The sequence below is a fragment of the Galeopterus variegatus genome, unplaced genomic scaffold (assembly GCF_000696425.1).
Source record: "Galeopterus variegatus unplaced genomic scaffold, G_variegatus-3.0.2 Scaffold1751, whole genome shotgun sequence".
Classification (NCBI taxonomy): domain Eukaryota; kingdom Metazoa; phylum Chordata; class Mammalia; order Dermoptera; family Cynocephalidae; genus Galeopterus; species Galeopterus variegatus.
Window position 1 is genome coordinate 225,698 of NW_007727862.1, and position 22,025 is coordinate 247,722.

Here is a 22,025-nt window from a genome sequence, read left to right on the forward strand (position 1 = left end):
GTCCCTGATCTCTGTCCTCAGTCCCCTGGTCTGGGTCTCTATCCATGCATGCCCACCCCTCCGCTTCCCCTGCCCCTGCCTTTCTTTCCCTTTGTGTTTGTGTCTCCTTTCTGAATCTTCTCAGGCCCCTCTGTCTCTTATCTGAGTGTGTGTGTGAGTGTGTGTGCGTGTGTCTGCGCGTGCGTGTGCGTGTGAGCGCGTGCGTGCACGTGTGTGTGCATGTGTGTGAGTGTGCGTGTGTGTGCATGTGTGCACGCGCGCATGTGTGTGCGTGCACGTGTGTGTGCGTGCGTGTGCGTGCACGTGTGTGCATGCGCGTGTGTGCATGTGCGCGTGTGAGTGCGCGCACGTGTGATTGTGTGCGTGCGCGCGCGTGTGTGTGCGTGTGTGTGTGCATGTGACTGTGTGTGTGTGTTTGTGTGCGTGTGTGTGTGTGCGTGCGTGTGAGTGCGTGTGCGGGTGTGTGTGCATGCGCGTGTGAGCGTGTGCGTGTGTGTGCGTGTGCGCGCGTGTGTGTAAACTTTCCAACTCCCCCAATCTGCACTGTTTCCCCTCCCTCTCAGGGCAGGGTGCCATTCGCCGTGCCTGACAAAGTGCTGTGGCCGCAGCTGTGTGAGGCGCTCAACATGAAATTCAAGGCCGAAGTGCAGAGCAACCGGGGCCTGACCAAGGAGAACCTCGTGTTCCTGGCGCAGAAACTGTTCAACAGCAGCAGCAGCCACCTGGAGGACTACAGCAGCATGTCGGTGTCCTGGTCCCAGTTCAACAGGGTGAGGGGCCCAGCCAGCTGCCTGCCTGGGGCCACTGGCGTCCTGTCACTCCTCCCCACCTCACCTGCCTGGGCTAGCGCCCCACTCTCCGCCCCCAACCACCATCTCCTACAGCAGGAGAGATGGGGGCTTGTGCTCCAGGAAATGCAGGCAGGGGCCACGAGGAATTGTGCTCAGCTTTGAGAGCCAAAGTAGGACCATGGAAGGAACCAGATCCAGAAATGAGGATCCTTGGGTTCTAGTCCTAGATCTGCTAACTCATTTGCCAGTCCCCTTCCAGTCTCTATGCCTCAGTTGCTCCATCTGTACAATGAGGGGACAGGGCAGGAATGACTCTGGAGGTCCCGTTCAGCCTGGACAATACTTTATACCTCCCACCCCACCCATAGGATGGTCTCGGCCCCCTGTGTCTTAGCAGCACGAGGCTAGTTTACTCTCTGGTTCCCTAGGACGTGAATGGGGGCCCATGTCAGTCTATGGGCTGCTGGAGTGTGTGGGCAAGTCGGCTTGGGGAATTGAGAGAAGGTCTGGATGGGGGCAAGAGGGCACTGACTTGGGGTTTCCTGGGGGCCCTCAGGAGAACTTGCCGGGCTGGAACTACACCTTCTGGCAGTGGTTTGACGGGGTGATGGAGGTGTTGAAGAAGCATCACAAGCCCCACTGGAATGACGGGTGAGGAATGGGGACACAGGGTCGGGGGCTGCGAGTTCAGGGGACAGTGGTGGCTGGCCCAGCAGTGACACTAACTGCTCCATGCACCCAGGGCCATCCTAGGTTTTGTGAATAAGCAACAGGCCCATGACCTGCTCATCAACAAGCCCGATGGGACCTTCTTGTTGCGCTTTAGCGACTCAGAAATTGGGGGCATCACCATTGCCTGGAAGTTTGATTCCCGTGAGTGCCCGCTTTTCCCACTCTCTAGCTCCAGGAGCCCTGTCCCCCACTCCCATGCTCCGCACTCTCCGTCAGGCCTGCGTCCTTAGAGAGTACCCCCTGGGAAAGGCAGGGGCTTTGCTCAGAGCGTGGGAGGAGTGTTGCTTGGAAATGTGTCCCTTCCCATCGTGTTCTGTTTTGGAGCGCCCCAAATCCCTGGCCCTGTAGACTCCAGACCTGCCGGGCCAGTCCTCCGGCACTTGCTGTCTCTCCTCTGCCCTGACCCAGCCTTGTTGGCATCTACTCGCCCAGTGTGCTGAGTAGAACGTTCCTGCATCTGCTTTCTTCCCTGCACCGCCACCAAGTAGCACGCGGGTGGGGTTGCAGGGCAGGGTAGGAGAAGCCCGGTTTCTCTGTGAGCCTGCCTTAAAACCCCGCAGCCTTCGTCTTCCTCCTGCTGGCGGGAGGTTGTGGGATGAGCTTGTCCTTTCACAGCGGACCGCAACCTGTGGAACCTGAAGCCGTTCACTACGCGGGACTTCTCCATTCGTTCCCTGGCCGACCGGCTGGGGGACCTGAGCTACCTCATCTACGTGTTTCCTGACCGCCCCAAGGATGAGGTCTTCTCCAAGTACTACACTCCTGTGCTCGGTGGGTCCTGCTCCCGGGCTCTGCTGCCTGCTGGCCCTGAGCTGGGCAGTGGGGGGCTCCTGAAGAAGAGCCCGGTGGGTTTTGGTCCATGGGACGGTGGAGAGGATTTCAGGGCTCACAGTTGAGGAGAGGGAAAGCGAAACCTGTCCTAGCTGTCTTCTCTGCAAAGTGAAAAGCTGCTTGTATTCTCACTTCTGCACCCTTGGAGGAAGAGGGGGCAGTGCTGGAGGAGGAGGTGGGGGAGGAGGGGATAATCCAACCGACAGATGATGCTCTTCCCCCATCTTAACCAACTGCTTCACCACTCCCCAGCCTCAATCTTCCCCCAAGTTGAATGCAAGAGGCAAAATGGACAGGTCTTTCCTCTTCAACCTGTCCCCAACGCATCACTTGCATTTGCTGCTGCTTGTTGATTCTATTTCCTTGGCAGGGGTGGGGGCAGGGAGGGAGAAAGCAAATGGCCAGAAAAGAAACCAGGAAAAGGGATGGGAATGAAGCCAGGGTTCTCAGTGACCCTCAGGCTGGGTCCATCAGCAGGTGTTTATTGGGAATTCTGGGGAAATCTCATCTCTCCTAAGGCCCCAGGGTGATGGGGGCAGAAGGCAGGCTGCATGGGAGGTGGGCTGACAGCCCACTCTGGAGCTCCTGAACACTCTGCTTCTCACCACTGTTCTCCCCTTGGCAGCTAAAGCAGTTGACGGGTACGTGAAGCCACAGATCAAGCAAGTGGTCCCTGAGTAAGTGTCCAGGGTCCAGCTCTGGGTCCCCTGCTGCCTCTTCTCCCAGCTGTCCTTCCCCAGACCGTGCCGCCCCTCCGATTCCAGAGCCCCCCAAGAAATCTGGCCCAGCCCTGGGGAGAGAACTGGGCTAGACCACGTTGTGGCCAGTCCCCAGGGCCCCACTCCTGCAGCTGAGCCCCAGGGCTTCTACACCCCAAAAAGACATAAAGACACCCCTGGGTCCCTGCCCAGGTCAGCAGCCGCCCGGTCTCCCTGGCAGCTGCGCCTCTGTTCTGCTTCCTTCTGCAGGTTTGTGAATGTGTCAGCCGATGCCGGGGCCAGCGCCACCTACATGGACCAGGCCCCCTCCCCAGCGGTGTGCCCCCAGGCCCATTACAACATGTACCCGCAGAAGTAGGTTGTGTTCTCGGGGGTGTCCACAGGGGAGGAGCTGGGGACTTGGCCTCAGGCTGGACCCCTGGCGGGCTGGTGGACGGAGGAACCCAGAGCTCCTCTAGGTCTGAGACCACCCAGCCTGGGCAGGGAAGGCAGTGTCGGCCAGGAAAAGGCATAGAGCATTTTGAAGCTACACGTAGCAGGGTCCAGTTCTGACTCTGGTAACTGACTAGCTGTGTGACCTTGGGAAAATTACTGAGCCTCTCTAGTGCTCAGTTTCCTCATCTGTAAAAGGAGTCATAAACACCTACCTCATGGATTGCGGTGAGGATTAAGTGAGCCAGTGCAGGTAAAGCCTTTACACAGGTGGGGCTGTCATAAGGGCTTGATACAGGGTAGCTGTTCGTGGGGTGGTTGTTCTCAGGAGTCGGGTGGAACAGGGTAGAGAATTAATTGTCTTCTGAGCTGTGGGTGGGCCTAGGCTGGATGTAGGGGTGTCAGCAAGCTACAGTGGGACCACCACAGGCTTGGGGGTCACAATGACCCAGATTCCAATCCTGCCTCCGCTACCTGCCAGGCAGGTGGCCCAGAGCAAGTTTCCTAACAAGGCCACGTTGCTCAGTGCATGGCGTGCTGCCTCCGATTTAACTGAATAGCATTGCAGGTGGGCAGGGCTCATTGGCCCAGCCAGTGAGGACAAGGAGAGGGGAAATGAACTCCCTGAGGTCATTCAATGAGGTAGCGAGAGATGCAAATAGAAGTGGGGTGTCTCCCACGGAGCCAGTGACTGCTACCCAGCTCGTGGGGGGGGTTGGCCAGAACTGGCCCTGTCCCCATGAGACTCTGGTTTGAGTGGGGAGCAGCCGGGGGCTGTCCCCCAAGACCTTGGGGCTGTGAGACATGCCAGTTCCCTCTGACGTCCCTCTCTTTACCAGTCCTGACCCCGTCCTCGACCAGGATGGAGAATTCGACCTGGATGAGACCATGGATGTAGCCCGGCACGTGGAGGATCTCTTACGCCGACCCATGGGTAGTCTTGACCCTCACCTCTCCGCCCCCGCTGGTCTCTTCGCCACTGCCAGAGGCCCCCTCTCATGAGTGTTTGAATCCCATACTTCTCTTTGGCAGCAGTATTCAATGTGGAGAGGTCATATTGTGACTTTAGTATTGCTGTGCACGCTGACGCCTTTGCAGGCAGCTTGGGTACGCGTGCGTGTGTGTTGTTCGTGCGCGCTGTGTGTGCCTGCCTCGCCTCTGCAGTCGTGATCTGTGGCTGCAGTAGCAGCCGCCTTCTTCAGATCAAGACATCTGAGAGCCCACTGGGTCTCTGTCGTGGAAGAGACTGAGCTTCCGTTGTTGCAGGTACTCAAAGCAGGCAAACCTGTTCCTCCCACATCCTTTATCTGCTTAGCAGCTTTTTGAATGAAATTATTCAAGAAGGGGAAGGGAGACAGGGAATGTCTCTAAGCTTAAGTGTTACTCCTGAGTGAGCAGCTTTGCCCCCAAGCGTGTGTGTGTACACGTATGTACACGCATCTGTCCGCGTGCACATGTGTTGGTCTAATTGATGCTTTCCCTCAGGAGAGAGATTGGGGTTCATGCTTGAGTAATATTTTATACTTTATTGAATGTGGACTCCAGGCTTTTTGCAAACTCTCAGAGCTTGTCTAGGGCATGGCCACGTCCTTAACAAGGTAGAGCTGGGTTAATTTGAGTCAGAGCTGTCAGAGCTGCTCTGAGTTTGTACTTTCTTGGTCTCTTGTCCTTGAGCTTGTGGTGGAGGGGGGAGGCTTGGGCTTTGAGTCTGTGATTCCATTGCCCACATGCTACGTGACCATATATCCCCTCCCCGGCCTTCTGTCCCTGCCTGTTTGCAGCCTTGCTTACAGGAGAGGAGGGAGAGACTGGTCCAGGATGTGGTGGGTGAACAGGGGGCCTGGGACTTGTAGGGTTGATCCCCTCCCTCCTGGAAAAAAAAAAACACGGCAAGAGACAGCAGCAGATCAGCCACTTGCTGCATGCCTGTGGCATGTGGAGTGTGGGGCAGAGCCGCTCTCGTTGGATGCTGCTGGGAGGTGGAATCTGGAAGAGGCCTCACGCTGTTGCATAACCAGCTATGGTCTGAGCAGGCCTTGCTCCCAGCCTTGCCCAGTCCTCCCTCAGAGGCCATGCCACATGCAGCCAGGGCAGCGAGCGCGGAAGGCTGGGAGTCCCAGGTTTAAACATCTCTGAAGGGAGGTGGGGCCGAGAAGAGGGATTCTTTTGTTCTTTGTACATAGGCCACACATTTGTGTAAACAGTGTTTTTGAATAAAATATTTTTTTCATAAGTTTGCTGGTGTGGCTCCTGGTCTGGGGAGCTGGCGGGAGTCTTCCTGGAGCTGGAGTTGTTTTGGTCCCTCCCTCCTGTGGCAGCTGCTGGAATTTTTAGCCTGCAGCTACAACTCTGCTCCCTTTTCTGTGGTTTAAAAGATGCTGACCTCCCAGAATACTGTCAGTGCTTTTCAGAAGGCTAAAGAACTGGGTTAGGGGACACACATTCCCAAGAAAGCAGGGACTCAAGGTCTTGGGAATCACTGGTAGAACTCTGATCCAGATTTCTCCTCATCAGCCAAAGCTGTAAGCAGTCTTGAAGCTGTCAGCTGAGAGCCAGGGCCAAGGTGATTTGCAACCCTCTGGGGCCAGGGGCCAGGGACAGCTGTGAGAGCCTCAGCAGCAGTCCCATCCTCCCCTGGCCTCTAACCAGAGACCAGCAGGTGGCACCATCCAGCTGCTGCTATGTTTTCAAACGGTTGGTCCAGATGGTGAGGGAGACTGGGCAGAGAGAGGAGGACTGACTGGCTTCACCATCGGGACCCCCTGGGACCAAGCTGCAGCCAGTCCAGAAGCTGTCATGCGGGTGGGGGACGGGGCTTAGACTCAGGAACACACACTCCCTGGGGCAGGGGTTTGGGGAGCAAGGACCTGCGGGCAGGTTTCTTCAGAGCTCAGAGCGAGGGAAGGGGGGACAGAGCCTGCAGCCTGCACCCAGGGAGTCACCGCGGCCCAGGGCAGGGCTGGCAGGGGCGGGAAGGCACTAATCTCCTGCTCCATCTCTGCAGGGGAAGGAGTGTATCTCACCCACAGGCTCAGCTCGTCTCATCTCCATGGCACTCAGCGCGAGTGCAGGGGGTGGGGAGAAGCAGAGTGAGAGCTAATGTCGGTGCACGGTGCACGCTTCCTTCAATTATCACCACTGACTGCCCAGGGGCCCCGCAACAGTCAGCCAGTGAAGCGTCTACGTGTTGTCCCCACTGAGTGAAGAGAAAGTGATAATGGAGCCAAGTGTGGAAGGGGAGGCTTGGGGGGTGCGGCGAGAGCACTGTATCTACACCCCAGCCCCCCTTAGGTGGCTTATCTGACCCCAGACAGGACGCAGCAGCTTTGGGAGGGGGTAAAGGGAGGGAGAGGTTGGCGGAAGGAGGCCTCCATGCTGACACTAGCTGTTGTTGGATTGTGACCCTCTGCTCCTCCAGTCACCCCTTACCTCGAGGCTGGTGGCTAACCTCAGACAGGAGCCCAGCATCAACTCAGGAATGAGGCTAAGGTACCTTCAGCCCCAGCGCCGGGGCAGCCACCTTCTCTCAAGACCCTTCTGTGCTGCCATCCCAGGTTCTGCCTGTGTGTGAGGCCCCCTCAGAACTTAAGCGGGGGAGAAGGGAGCCTCCACCAGCCACAGACAGAGCTGCCATGCTATCAAACGGTTCCTATATAAATTTTATTTCTGGAAGTTAAGGTAGTTACAGCAATATACAAAACAAAAAACAAAAAACACCAAAACCCATTAATAATATAAATTTTTACACTATGAAGTATACATTGGAATTTGAATGCAGTGGCTGAGAGCAGCTTACAAACCACTGTATAGGTAGGTTAAGAGAACCATGGGAGTCCCTTGGCTGGGCTGGGGACAGGCAGGGGCAGTGGAGAAGTGGGCAAGTCCTGAGGACTCCGTTCTTTAAGGGAGGGGCCAGGACAAGTCTCAGCTCCTCTCAGAACTTTTGCTACAATCAGTTAAAAGCAGATGTGCATGCTACCTAAAGCCTGTAAAGAATTTTACAGCATCTGCTCCAGAGAAGTCCAAACCCTGTTCCCGGTTCCCAATGACTTAAACGCAATAGTAAGTCTCATCTTTCTAAATATTCTCTCAGTGTGTGAGTTAAGCTTATTATGAACTAAGAGTGCTGCTGGAGAGGGGAGGGCTCAGTACTACATGCCAACCATTTCTGGGTACAAGGACAGGGATGGCCACTTTGGAGAGAAGGCCCTTACCCCCTTAATTCAGAAACTAGCTAATTTGGGTCTAACAAACAGAACAGAAACTCTGATCCACAGAGGCAAGGTGGTTTTAAGTTACCAAGTCTAGCCGTGCCTGTGGTTAGAGGAAGCCCACCCAGCACACTGCCAAGTGCGCCCAGATGCACGATGAGGGTGAGCTGGCTGGTGGAGGCTGGCAGGCAGCCACAAAGGCCAAAGGAGGGGCAGGCACTCAAGCTGTGATGCCTCACATGTGGGGCCCCAATGGCGAGGAGAGAGCTACCAGCCCCAAGGGAGGCCAGGCGTATGCCCCTCACACGAGGGGCAGACCTCGAGTTTATCAGTCAGCCTTTGCCCTGTACTGGCCAAGTGAAGAAGTGATTACAGGTGCTGCTAGAAATCACCAAGAAACTGGATAAGAACCATCTTCCCTGAGCTCAACTAGACACTTCGCTGGGGCCCCATAGTCTGAGTCTTGTTCACCTGTAACTCTTTCCTTTTTTCATAAGGTCCTGAGACCAGGATTCCTAAAGCAAACAGGACAAAGGACCTTTAGACACTGGAAGGAGACATGCCACTCGTAGAGTCAAGTGAACTGGGGGGAAAGAAGCCAGAATCATCCTAGCCCTGATAAGGCACCCACAGAAACAACCTAGGTTCTGGAACAGGAGCTAAAGTCCAGAGAGAAAGGGAGGGAAGGTTTTAAGTGCCCTCTGCCCAGCCTTACCCACTAAAAGGCCAACACATTACAAGGGAAAATAAAAATCTGCTTATAAAAAAACTCTAAAATGTTTAGGTTCTCCTCAAACCAAAGGGCAAGCCACAGCTTCAGATGTATTTTAAGGGTTTGACCTGAAGCTCATTTCAGGGTTTATGTGAATTATCAGCCTGAAGAAAGCTGAATGCTTAAAGCACCAAGGAGGCTGTTTACTAGGTTTTCTTAAATACAGAAAGGCTATGCTGATACAGTTTTTTGCCCTTTAAGTATTATTACTATTCTTCAATTTAAAAAAGAAACCTAGGGGCTTAGATCGTCCCATTCTCTATTTGGATGTTAGCAAGATTAAAAGTGCGATGCCGGGAGGGTGCAGTACAGGCGGCCTGTGGCACGAGCTTACAGAAATAGGCAGAAGGACGCTGCTGGCACCAGGAGGCACTTGTCTAACAACACAACAACAACAATAAGCTGCTGAGAAAGGAGGGCAGGGGAACAAAAACACACAAGAGATTTCCTTTTCTCCCTCTAGCCACCCCGTTCCATGTACCCTGACCACGGTCTCAGAGAATACATTCCTATTTGCATTTAGATACAAGCATATCACCCACATTCATTCATTTCTCTATTTTTAAAAGTGCCTGAATTGCTCAAAGATAGCAGAAGTAAAAAAAAAAAAAAAAAATCTGGACCCACAAAGTGAGGAGTTGCAGATGATCTGGGGTTTGGCTGTGTAAGGGGCGGTGGAACACAGGTAGGTGCCTCAGACATATCTCTTCTGCAGCTTCCGTTCTCAGCGCCTCACATGGGGGAGGTAGCGCACTCCGAGGTCAACTCCATGTCAAATGTGAGGGACTCTGGAAGGACAGACAGGGAGAGCTAGTTCAGTTGCCTATCCCTGTAGCTGGCAGGGGACACCCCACCCCCCAGCCCTTCAGAGGACAGGGCTCAGGCCACCACTGCTATCCAAGCTCTTGTCTCTTAAGGCCAAGACAGGTTAAAAAAAAAAAAAAAAATAGACTTACTCTCCTTCCAGGACCTGCCTCTGGAAGGGCTCAGTCTCCTCTCTACCTTAACCCATTCCCAGCTCTCCATGTTTAAACAAGACCTAAGGTTGCCCAGTTTAACATGGCAGCCTCAAGCCGCAGACAGCTCCCGAGCAGCTGAGGAGCAGCCAGTCCAAATGGGGTGTGCCGTAGCTGTCAAAAGCCCAGTGAATTTCAAAGACTCAGCACGAAAAAAAGAATGGAAAAACACCTCACTCGTTGTTCCTTGAAATGACAGTATGCTGGGTTTACAGGAGTAAATAAAACATGCTGTAAAACTAACTTCACCTGTTTCTTTTTACTGTTTTTAATGTAGACACTCGAAAATTTACATTTACACATGTGGCGTATATTCCATTTCTACTGGAGAGCGCTGCTCTAGAACCTCCTACCAATCCAGGTGACCAGCTCTTGGCTCTGTACACATGAGCATTACACGAAGCGGACTGATTTCCCTCATAGGGACAAAGTCTACCAACCAAATACTCACCAAACTGCCCTCCTGCTGAGGGCTCAGCACCTTCACCATTATTTCCAAACTGCATCAATGAATCTAAAGTGCGGGGGGACATCGGCAGGTCAATGGTATTGCTGCAGGTCGTTCTGTAGGAAATGGGGAGCAGCAGGAGGGGAAAGGGCCGGGTTGACAAGACACAATGGAGGGGGAAAAAAAAAAAGAACAGAACATACACACACAAGCCATCAAACTCTGGTTTCAAACAGAAAAGTAAAAGCTCAAGCTTTTTAAACACACAAGGTCACACTGAGTACTAAACACAGTCTAAGGGCTTCCAACCCATCACAGGATAACTCTCACCCAGCATCCTATTCCCAGGGGGACAACTGAGGACATTAGAAATGAACGCAAATTTGGGAAGGGAAGCCACTTACGGTGTCACACAGATAAACTTGGTCTTCAGGTATGGAGCAGCACCTGGGAAGAAGAAATCTGGGCTTACTGATTGTGACCTCACTGTGAGTGCGGGGCAGGAAGAAGCCATCTGGTCTCACCAGGGCTGACTTGAAATTCACTCCATCCTTACACAGAGGTTGTTTGGAAACTTCCACCTGCCCCTTAGGGTTGCACGCTGCAATCGCATAATATTTGATGTCCTAGGCACTTGCACCTCTGAAGTTCAATTCTTTCCACAAAGTTTTCCTGAGCTAAAGAGACTTTTTAGCATACCCTCATACACCTGAGCCTAGACTAATGCCAGCTTTGTGTTCATTCTTTCCCTAGATTAATGTGAGCGTTTAACCGCCTCCATGTGGTCTGAGGATTCCATTCTGGCCTGGTCATATCTTTTAGATAACTTCTCTGCATGCAGGAACCAGGCCTATGCAGTCTTTGCATGGTGTCCAGCCCAGATACCAACGTCACTGAGTCTTTAAAAAAACGTGGAGAGTGCTAATGCTTGTGGTTCCAAAGCCAAGAATTACACTTCCTATTCCTATCAGCACTCATCTGCCTCTATTATATTTTTAGATGAGGGCACTAGTAACTTCCCAGTTGGATAAATATACCAAACAAAAAGCAGCCTCTATATGCAGGGAAGATGTTTTTGTGGTGCCATTCAGTCTACTCAACTAGAAGACAGGAGACCTGGGCTGAGGTCTATCTTCAATAGCTACGAGACCTGGGGCAAGGCTCTTTCTCATGTATAAAATGAGAGGGGGGAGAGTGGGGAGCCGATGGCCTATGATCACTGTTGTTTATAATTCTTGTTCTATAGTTAGAAATGTGAGCATTCGCTCAGTTGGTTAGAGTACAGTGTTACGACACCAAGATCAAGGGTTCAGATCACCATACTGGCCACCAAAAAAAAAAAAGAAAGAAAAAAGAAAGAAAGAAATGTGAGCGTTGGAATAAATGAATTTTAGACAATGAATGCTTATACCGAGCTGTCAAAGAGCCCTGGGCACACTGGTATGAAATCTGGGGAATTCAGGAGAGAGACCACTTAGGCATGGGGCAAGGTGGAGTGGGGCTGAGAGAAGCACCGTCCCAAAGCCTGGGGCTTATGGAGAAACTGAGGGATCAGAAGGCATGACAATCTGAGAAGGCGCTGTAAAGCGATCCTTAGACTGCCCTCTGAGTTTGTTCTTGGTCAAGAAACAGACCATTCAGAGCAGAATCCAAGGGAGCTACTAAGGCAGGTGTCTGGTGTCTTATAAATCCAACCATTTGAGCCCAAACCTGAGGGGAGCTGACACCTAGACAGAAAAGGATTTAGATCCCTAGTCATCAAAATGGTTGAGAAAAACAGCTTCAGACCGAGATGGAACAGAAGAAGCAAAGGAGAACTAAGATTGAAATGTACTTTAAACAAACAAACAAAAAATGTAGTTTAGGTGTAAATGTATTTTATCTAGTTTGTAAGTGGCTCAGAACCTCTCCCTCAAGACATAAGGAAACACGGTGTGGGCTTCCAGTGTAAGGTAAGGAAAGGGGAGGAGTCCTGGGAAGATGATTTATCTCTGAGAGACTCTCACAGCATAAAACCCAATGCGATGGAAATGTGGCAGGCTCAACTCCCTGCAGACTCCCACCTTAACACAGGGACTCCACTTACGCCCCCCGCCATGCTCACAGTGACCCCTCATGCACACTCCTTCCACCCGCCTCTCCAGAGGCAGGCAGATTACTCAAGCAATTAGTTCCTTGCTCATGATTAGCTAGCGCCTTGCCCCTGAGGAAACGTGGATGTCCCTGGCAGGAAAGGACCATGCCTCCAGTCCATAGGACAGCGATGGTAATGGGGGAGGCAGCCTCAGACCGGGAACTGGGATCTTGAAAGCAAAATTAGTCAAAAGGACCAGCACTTGGACCTAAATGTCCTCTGCAGAGGGAACAAAGGGTAGTGTGACAGGTGCTGATACACAGATCTCCCAACTGAAGCACAAGGTGGAAAGAGAGATAAGCAGCAGACAGGAAGTGAGAGTTAAACTTGTCTAGGGCATGGACGAAGCTCGACACTAGAACAAAGGAAAGAGGAACGTCAGCAGTCAGCGAGCTCCCGTGCCCTCTTCTCAGCCTCATTCTTCCCCACCCCTCAGAGAGAATCCCCGTGAAAAAGTGGAACAGAAGTTGGCGGGTCGGGGTGTGCTATTTGGACAAAAACTTTTTTTTTTTGTCCTTTTTAAGACCGGCCGCACTGTGCTCAGCCAGTGAGTGCTGTGAGCGCACCGTCATCCCTATATAGGATCCGAACCCACGGTGGGATTGCTGCTGCGCTCCCAGCACCGCACTCTCCCGAGTGCACCATGGGCTCGGCCCTGGACAAAAACATTTTAAGAAGCAACCAGGGCACAGGAGTTAACCCCAAAGGATCACTTTAAAGAGCTCACTATTGGCTCTACAATTAAGAAAAGTTAAATAACTGGCGAGACGGGAAAAAAAGTTAAATAAAAATGGAGTGGCAAATCAGAGACTCCTCATTACCATCTGGACAGAGAACAGAGAGTCAAAGCAGCAAGTGCTGAACAGGAAGAGACCAGAGGGCTGCCCCCTCCGTGCTGAGGACAGCCCCAGAGATTACAGGTTTAATATAAAATAATTTACATATAACCTATAAACACATATGCTTTTGCACATGAAAATGTACCTCATTTTCAATAGATGCACATTCTAAATAACAAGTCCACACCCCTCCCACCACTTCAAACATCCATTCAAACACAACACTCCCCCACTCTTCTGCAGGTCATGCTCCAACGCTGCTAGCAGTCATTCCTACCAGAAACACTTCCTCAGCCCACTGGACACCACTAACACGGTTTCGTGATGGGGAAGGGGAAGCGTGCTAGACTCCAGTCTGAGTTTCAAACCTTCTAGCATCTACTACGTCAGACGTGCTGGGCTAGCTGGGCATCCTGTTATTAAAGAACTCTGTGCTCACTCTCTCTTCACAGTTTTAGGCACGCTCTGTGTGTGTGTGTGTGTGTGTGTGTGTGTGTGTGTGTGTGTGTGTGTGTGTGTGTGTGTACTATTTCCCCCTTTAGACTGGTATACTCTCTGTGGGGCAGGGACTAGTGATTGTGATTCTTCTCTTCTCTTGAATTCCATCAGTCATCCCAAAAGCACTCACTACAAAGTCCTTTCCCATAATGAGGAATAAAGATCCCCCAGGTTATTTGGGCATTTGCCTGTCTACTCTCCAAGGATCCTGTAATTTCTAATTTTCCCAAGAAGTAAATGTTGAAAACGTGGAAAATCAACAACTACCTGGGTCAGCTTCAGGATGCTCCTGGCTCTCTGGCCGACAATACTTTCCAAATGCCTCCTCCTTAGGAATGTCAGGATAGAGATAGACCAGTGGAGACACCAGGATATTGGTAGCATCCATGATTTTATAGCCCATGATGATTTCAGCAAATGACATGTTGTTCAGCTGCTGCTTGGTATATGGTTCCACCGACTGGATCTGGGTCTTACCTGTCATGGGAATGAGAAGAAAGATAATGGAACCTATGCCTTAGGAATCACAGAGAAAATTACCCAATGTATCTTTCCTTGGTGGGGAAAGACGTATTATGCCAACCTAGTGCTTGAGACCCAAACATCCTGCCCAGTGACCTGGTACTGTGGAAGTGTTCAGGCTGGCCTTTAGAGAGACCATCCAGTTGGGTCACAGGCAATAAACTTGCATATAACGACTTGCATAAGGTCTATTAACAAAGTAAATAAAGTGGATGAAAAATAAAAGGTAAATTACAAATTTCTAGACAAATATTGGCCACTGGAGCCAGCAAAACCAGCTGGCAAACCAATCCTTCAGTCAGAATTTAAGAGAAAACGAGTCAACCAAATGTATTTTACAAGTGCGGGTGAGGCAGCCCAGCAGGGGGCAGTCACGAGCCACTGGCCACCAGAGGGGGTAGAAGGAGCCCCCGCTTACCACTGATGTCCTTTTCCACCCAGGTGAAGGTGACACCTCCTTCTTTGCTGCTTTCACTGAATCTTAGCAGGAAGGTGCCTGGGGGCTTGGTGCTCAAGATGGCCCGCTCCCGCTCCTTACTGATAAAGCCCATGATGTACCTGGAGCCAAACAGCAACAATGTCGTTTGAGCCAACAGGGCATCCCTGCCACTGGCTTGCTGACAGAGCAGGTGACTTGATTACACCAGTACACTCTCTGCCAGACGGAAGAGTTTCAACCTACCCTTCATTCCAAAGAGCCAGAATGTACTTTTTCACAAGGTCAATGATATTGTCCAGCCAGACCCAAAAGGAGAAGCCCTTGCCGGCCATGTTTTCCTGGAGAAAAGAATAATGGGAAAGTTTAACACCATCCCAAACCTTTCCTTCCTCAGGGTGTAGAGCACTGGACCAAGAGTTCAGAGACTTCGAGCCCACAGCCCTCCACAGCAACCTTGCAGGTGAGCACTCCCACTCCCACTCCTAAGAGGCGACCAAAGGACTTAATAAGATAGCTTACTTTGCAAAATTTAGCCCATGTGATCTGACACCCTGAATAGTTCACACCTGGTCCTAAAGGAAAAAAAAAGAATAAAGTAGTAAATGTTCAGCTTTGAATCAAGCTCTTATTTCTTAAAAGAGAGCACACACACATCCCACAATGGGCCATGAAAGCACTGGCTGTCATGTATCTAAAGGCTGCCACTGTTGTGAATGTTCACATGTGCACACACATGCCAACCCCATCTTTTTTTTTTTTGCACAGGGATCCAAACCCTTGACCTTGGTTTTATAACACCAGCTCTAACCAAGTGAGCTAACCAGCCAGCCCCTCAACCCGATCATTTGACTCAACCAAGTTATTTAGCCCAGCAGAGGTAGTGGATGATGTATCAAGCCCCCCTGCCCTTCTGAGCCTTGTGTGGTGGTCTGGGGACCGGCAGTACACACTGATAAGCTTACAGCTGATGTTAAGGTCGCATTTGGTGGCAGCACAGGACAAAAGTACTTATGGTCCAGGTAGCACATGAAATATTCTAAATTTTTTTCGGGGGTTGGGGGATACTTAAAACCAGCCTACAGTTTATTAAAGACACGGACAGAGAATGTCAAGCCTTTAGCTCCAGCTTCTAACAAACACTTAAAATATCTTCTAAGGTTAGACAGAGTAGTGCTTTAGAGAGAGAGGGTGAGAGCGACCAAGACAAAAGAAATCTGCCTCCCACCTCATAAAAAAGATCACCAGGAGGCAAACTTTCTCTGCCCCAACTCCCCACCCTGACGGAGCGCAGTTTCCCCAGCACCAGCACAGTGCCTTGCTCAAGGCAGGTCAGTAAACATTGCCTGAACCTATAGCCCCATGGGCCAGATTCCCCTTCTGAGGAGGGTAGGAGGGGGAAGAGGTCAAACACAGACCTAAGAGCTTCTCTGCCAGTGTGGTCAACTGCTCGATGCTCAGCCCTCGCTTTGTAGTGGAGGAGAACTGCCAGCTCAGCACCTCAGCCACTTGATCCCATGTTCCAATTGGGGGCTTGGTGAAGAAGTTCACGTTCTATTGAAAATAACACATTTGCTCATTTAGATGAGAGGGTGGTGCTAACGGCCTGCACGAGGTACTGAGAAGTCACAAGAGAAGATGGTCACAGAGCTTGGGGCACGAACCTTGGGGTTGTTGGTCAGCATGTTATACCACAGGATTGATGCCCAGGCGTTTGGCATCTGACAGATGTTGGAGATCACCACAACTGGCAAGGAGTGGGTCTGTGGAGTAAGTGGAAAGTGAGTTGGAAAGGCAGAGGGGTTCTCACAGCTTCAAAAATCTCTTCACTTGTATCTCACAGGGTTCAAAGTGGAAGGACTCGCCATAAGCCACACCAGCTGCCAACTCTAGGCGAGGAGTGCGACTGAGTCAGCTCAACACCCAGAGTGGAAAGAATGCTGAACATGGGCCACAGGATTCAGGCTGCTGTTGGAATGTCACCAGCAACTTGCAAAATCTGACTTGCTCAAAGCCTGACTCACAGGCCACAGAATCCCTGCTTCTAAGACCGGGAAGACATTCTCCAAGAATTGAAGCTGTATCTTCCCACGAAACAGATCTCAGAAATCAAAGACTAGGATTCCTGCTTTTCCAGGTTTATCTTAATTTAAAAATATACCTTAAAGTTGAAAAGAGAATGCAAGTGCCATGATTTTCTATATACTAAAAACATTGACGACTAAGACTCTTTTGCCCAAACTTTATAAAGTCAGCCTTAATCAATTTCTAAATATAAATTTTCATACCAAGTTTGCTGAAAGCTGAGTATATGAGGGTAATTCAAAAAGCTCATGGAAAAATAGAATTAAAAGGTAACACGAATACATCTCTTCCAGGCACTTAAGCAAGACTTTATTTTCAGATGGGAAACCATGGATTTTTTGGAAGAAAATAAGCACAAATAAACACAGTGCTTAGCAAACAGTGATCATTCCACCTTCTCTAGTGAAAATTCCAGCAGCAGTTTTTGTCCTGAGTCACGCCACTGATTCTGCTGCAGAACTCACCTCTAGGTCGATCTTGAGGCCTTGGTGATACACCTCAGTCTCAAAGGTGATCAGGTGCAGCTCCTCGGTCACAATCAGGGAGGCCTACAACAATGAGAAGCACACTCTTCCTCAGACAGAATGGCATTTGGTACTAACAGCCACAGCTGAGGAAAGTGACCTGCCACAGCCTCACTACACTCAGAAGGGTGAGCCACCAGGTAGCCACACGCAAACTACCAGGGTCACAACTCTAAGCAAGTGCTCTCTTCAGCACTGAGACCCTCCAGTGCTACAATCCTCAGTCTGATCTTTTACCCAGTTTTTACTGTCATACTATATAGATGCAATAAGTTGTTTATAAAAAGTGTAAGGTACGAAGAATAACATTACAGTGAACACCTGTGAATCCCCCACCCAGTTTAAGGAAAAGACCACGACCACTGAAATTCTCTGGGTTCCCCTCTCCAGCCTCATCCCTTTCCGTCCTCCCTAAGAAGTAACTGCTGTTTTGTCTTCTGGGTTTATCACTTCCTAGCTTTTCTTTACAGTTTTATTTATTTCTCTAAATAACGTACATACTGTTTAGTTTGGGATATAGGTGAACCTTACTATATACATGGAATCTACTCCACGTATTCTTTTGTGACTCACTTTTCACGCGGTGTGAAATGAACCCGTGTGGTCGTGTGCATCTGCAGTTTATTCCGTTTCACGGCTGTATATCACTCTGTTGTACGACTACACCACAAATCACTTATCCAGTCTACTGTTGATAGGTATTTATTTGTGTTGTATTTAGAGCTTGCAATCAGGCTGATATGACATTTTGTACATGTCTCCTGGAACACATATGCAAAAATTTCTCTACTGTTAAATCCAGGGAACGGTACTGCTGGTTTACAGGGTATGTTCATTTTTATAATGCTGAACTGTTTTCCAAAGTGACTTAATTTCTACTCCCACCAGTGATATAGCAACCGTGTGTGTGTGTGTGTGTGTGTGTGTGTGTGTGTGTGTGTGTTGCTGTTTTCTGTTTTTGTTTTTTGTAGCTTCCCAGTACAGGGATCGAATCCTGGACCTGGGTGTTATCAGCACCGCACTCTAACTGAACTGAGCTAACTTGCCAGCCCTAACTTTATTTTGAACAAGAGTTACCGATGAATTCTCAGAAATGAAATGCCAATTCATTTTTTTAAACTTTTTCTGATTACAAAAGTAACACATCCAATTTAAAATGCAAAGATTACAGATAGAGTATAGAGTAGCCTTGGATCCCAACAACAGTGATGATACCTAGGCACTTCTTGGTGTATATCCCTCCAGAATTTTTAAATACATATATGAATACACAAAATAGTGTACCATATTTTTAAAACAAATATACTAATATACTACTCAAATTATTTCACATCTTGCTTTTTCTTTTTTTTTTTTTTTGTCTTTTGTCTTTTTCCGTGTCCGGCAACGGATCGCAACCCTCAGTGTTGCCCCCATACCGGACCGGGGACCGGCAACGGGATCGCAACCCTCGGTGTCGCCCCCGCGCCTCGCTCAGCCAGTGAGCGGGAACCAGTCTGTATGTGGGATCCGAACCCTCGGGCGGGAGTGCCGCCGCGCTTCCCAAGCGGTGCACTTATTCCAGTGCGCCACCGGGCCGGCCCCCACATCTTGCTTTTTCTAAATAAATATTCCATGTACATTTTCCTGTTTCATTGCACATAGACTATCTTACTCTTTAACTACTGTCGGGCATTATAAATTCAATTTTTTTTTTTTAAAGCACACTACATGTTAGAAAAGAGAGAGACTGGCTCAGGCAACAAACATCAGAAAAAGAACAGGGTGTCAGAATATTTAAAAAATGACTGAAGACTAGTTTTTGTGACATTTACCTATTTTTAAAAAAAGTTTATTCTTGACACCAAGAATCCAATAATCTGTATCAATGGGAGGCAGGAAATAAATAAGGGGGATAAAGAACAAGCCAGGTTTCCTTTTTTTTTTTTTTAATGTTTAACTCAGATTTATTACTTTTACACCCTTACTCCCACCTCAGTGAGAAAAACAGGTCACTAAAAATGAAGCCAAGCAGCACAGCTGGCAGAAGTTGGAAGGGGAATTTGGAAAGCCCCAGGCAAGGTAGAAACCTATTTTTCCACCAGATGGGTGTGGATAACCACTCAGTAAGGGACTTTCCACTTCTTAATGAGGAGCCAACTGCCCAGCAATCAAGGAAATGCTACAAGCCAGAGAATTCCATGGCACATGTGACTTGTGATCATGTCACAATGGCCCACAGTGACTTCTGAATGACTATGGCTGAAAGAGCAGGTTGATGTCTCTAATTCTGGGCAATAGGGAGGCTCTTTCTCTCTCTACCCCCTCAAAGAAAACCCTCCCAGTTGGCTTTCATCCCCAACAAAACTCACGTCACAATTGGCTCGGCCCCCATTCCCACATCTTTGCTCCCTCAGGGTCTGCAAGAAAAGAAAAAGCCATCTGTCACGGGAGGCTCTCCCCTGCCCTCTTCCTCTGCCAGATGCTGTTTGTGAAGGGGAGTGCAGGCTCTTCCCACATACCAAGTGTTTGAATTCTGCAGACAGGCTGCCATTGTTCGACTCTTCCATGTTCATGACTTTTGTATTTGTGCCCAGAATGTTAAATTTCCGGGATCTGAATCACAAGAGAAAAAACCAACCACAGAGGTGACTGGGTGCCCAAGGATAAAATTAGATTAAACTGAACAAAAAGAAGCTTCTAGGCTGAACTTACCCTCTGAGAGCTGCCACATCCCCGGAGTCTCTGTTAAGAACACAGACTGTTGTTAATAAAACAGGCCCTGTGTTTCTCCAAAAAGCCTACTTTGACCACATGTTATTTACTCTGATGGAAAAACTCCTGTGCTCCTGGAAGTTTCTTTTCTTTTTTGTTTTTTTTTGTCTTTTTTGTCTTTTTTACTGACCGGTAACGGGATCGCAACCCTTGGTGTCGCGCCCGTACTGGGGACTGGCAACGGGATCGCAACCCTCGGTGTTGTGCCCACACTGCGCTCAGCCAGTGAGCGGGAACCAGTCTCCACATGGGATCCGAACGAACCCTCGGCGGGAGCACCGCCGCACTCCCAAGCGGCACACTCTCAGTGCGCCACCGGGCCGGCCCCTGAAAGTTTCTTTAAACATTACATATTTTATATAAACATACAATCCTGTACACACTTGAGCAGTAAACACAGTTGGGTGCCTACTCAGCACCTACTTTCCCCCTTCCTGACAGAAGCTTGATTCTGCCCAGGTAGCCTTTCAATCCCCACCTCCAGGGGAAGCCTGGTCATTAAGTTCATTAGAATATAATATGCCCACAGCACAATGGTCCAGGGGTGAAGACATGACCAACATTGTCTCAATCAGACCAAAGGGAGGGAATGGTCTCCCAGGCTGGATTTATATTCCACAGCTTCAACCAAACATGAGCAAGGAAGCCTGTGGTCTTAAGAACAACCCACATGGAACTTTAGCATGCAGGTGATACTTATGATGGCAGAGAAGAAAGAAGAGCCCTTGAGAACATCAATGAGTCACTGTGTCTCCATCATCAGGAACTTGCCCAAACTCTGCATTTCCAGTTATAATGGTTTGCAAAAGTCCTTATTATTTAAGCCACACAGGGTTTTCTGCAAAGGTTTGCTGTTACTTGCAACTCAGAGCACCCCCAAGCTAGAAATATTCTTTCTGGTGTGTTCACTCTTTAACTCTATGTTTTGAATATATAGTTTATTATACAGTCACATTTCTGTCTTTTCCTTTTCTTTAAGATTTTGAATACTGTTTAAAAGTTCTTCTTGGGGGGGATAAAAAATAAGAAAGGTTCACTCTTTAACTCTATGTTTTGAATATATAGTTTATTATACAGTCACATTTCTGTCTTTCCTTTTCTTTAAGATTTTGAATACTGTTTAAAAGTTCTTCTTGGGGGGGATAAAAAATAAGAAAGAAATAAATAAAATTAATAAAAGTTCTTCTCCATTTCAATATATTGCTATATATTCATCTATGCTTTAAAAATAATAGCTATTTATTAAATAGTGCACTCATGTAGGTTTACAGATAAAAACTGATTTTTTAACCATTCAGAAGACATCTTTCCATATATTACATTTTAGAACCTAATAGTCCTAGTTATCAGGAAGTTCTTCCTCATGTCTAACCTATATTTCTTTTTTTAACATTCCTTTTTTGTATTACAGCTTTGATGTATAACTGACAACCAATAAACTGCACTATTTAAAATGTACAATTTGATGAGGTTGATTTATGGATAAATACTGCACACACCTGTGAAGCCATCGGCACAATCGAGATAACATACATATCCGTCACCCCCAAAAGTTTCCCTGTGCCCCTTTGTAACCCATCCCCGATCCCATACTCTACACCCCCGCCCCTGTCCTCAGGCAACCACTGATCTGCTTTCTGTCACTACAGACTCATTTGCCTTTCTAGAATTTTATATAAATGGAAACATAAAGTATGTACTTTTTTTTTTAGTCTGGCTTTTTTCACTCAGCCTAAGTATTTTGCTGAGTGTTGCAGGTATTCACGGTTCATTCCTTTTTGTAAATAAGTAGTATTCCATTGTATGACACACCACAAATCAGTCATTCATCCTCCTGTCACTGCGCATTCACCTGTTAATGGACATTCCTGTGCATATGCCTTCATTTCTTGTGGGTTCATATCTGGGAGCAGAATGACTGGGTCATAGGGTAAGTGCATGTTTAACTTTTCAGGAAACTGCCAAACTTTTTTCCAAAGCAGTGGTACCATTTTGCCATTTACCACCATTTCATTATATATTCACCTATACTTTCAAGACACTTTTGTTTTAAATGTGTAAATACATCTAGAATTTATTCTGATGAACCATAAAAAGTAAAATTCTAACTTTCCACTTGAACCCTCAATATCAAGTTGTCCCAAAACCACTTTCTGAATAATCCATCCTGTCCTAACTCAATAATCCATCCTTTCATAACCAATTTGAGATAATACTTTGAACATTTATTAATTCTTTATATAAACTTGAGTTCCATTTCTGGACTTTAGATTCTGTTTCA

At 48.7% G+C, this 22,025-nt stretch overlaps 2 protein-coding genes across 2 annotated transcripts in view; one reads left to right on the plus strand and one right to left on the minus strand.

Moving 5' to 3' along the window:
- STAT5A (signal transducer and activator of transcription 5A) overlaps window positions 1-5,738 on the plus strand; it is a 36,367-nt gene extending 30,629 nt beyond the window's left edge. The window contains exons 11-17 of the mRNA XM_008578740.1: window positions 564-770; window positions 1,348-1,442; window positions 1,534-1,664; window positions 2,139-2,294; window positions 2,980-3,031; window positions 3,323-3,427; window positions 4,345-5,738. Of these exons, the coding sequence (XP_008576962.1) occupies window positions 564-770; window positions 1,348-1,442; window positions 1,534-1,664; window positions 2,139-2,294; window positions 2,980-3,031; window positions 3,323-3,427; window positions 4,345-4,507 (909 nt within the window). The 3' untranslated portion in view covers window positions 4,508-5,738. The remainder of the gene's footprint in view (window positions 1-563; window positions 771-1,347; window positions 1,443-1,533; window positions 1,665-2,138; window positions 2,295-2,979; window positions 3,032-3,322; window positions 3,428-4,344) is intronic.
- Window positions 5,739-9,119: 3,381 nt separating this feature from the next.
- Window positions 9,120-22,025, minus strand: part of LOC103595356 (signal transducer and activator of transcription 3-like) — a 61,998-nt gene continuing 49,092 nt past the window's right edge. Inside the window, exons 11-23 of the mRNA XM_008578741.1 lie at window positions 19,685-19,714; window positions 19,492-19,585; window positions 19,342-19,389; window positions 16,931-17,014; window positions 16,046-16,144; window positions 15,800-15,935; window positions 14,904-14,956; window positions 14,628-14,722; window positions 14,364-14,503; window positions 13,691-13,900; window positions 10,357-10,399; window positions 9,956-10,068; window positions 9,120-9,276 (exon numbers count right to left, since the gene is read on the minus strand). Coding sequence (XP_008576963.1) covers window positions 9,221-9,276; window positions 9,956-10,068; window positions 10,357-10,399; window positions 13,691-13,900; window positions 14,364-14,503; window positions 14,628-14,722; window positions 14,904-14,956; window positions 15,800-15,935; window positions 16,046-16,144; window positions 16,931-17,014; window positions 19,342-19,389; window positions 19,492-19,585; window positions 19,685-19,714 — 1,201 coding nt within the window. The 3' untranslated portion in view covers window positions 9,120-9,220. The remainder of the gene's footprint in view (window positions 9,277-9,955; window positions 10,069-10,356; window positions 10,400-13,690; window positions 13,901-14,363; window positions 14,504-14,627; window positions 14,723-14,903; window positions 14,957-15,799; window positions 15,936-16,045; window positions 16,145-16,930; window positions 17,015-19,341; window positions 19,390-19,491; window positions 19,586-19,684; window positions 19,715-22,025) is intronic.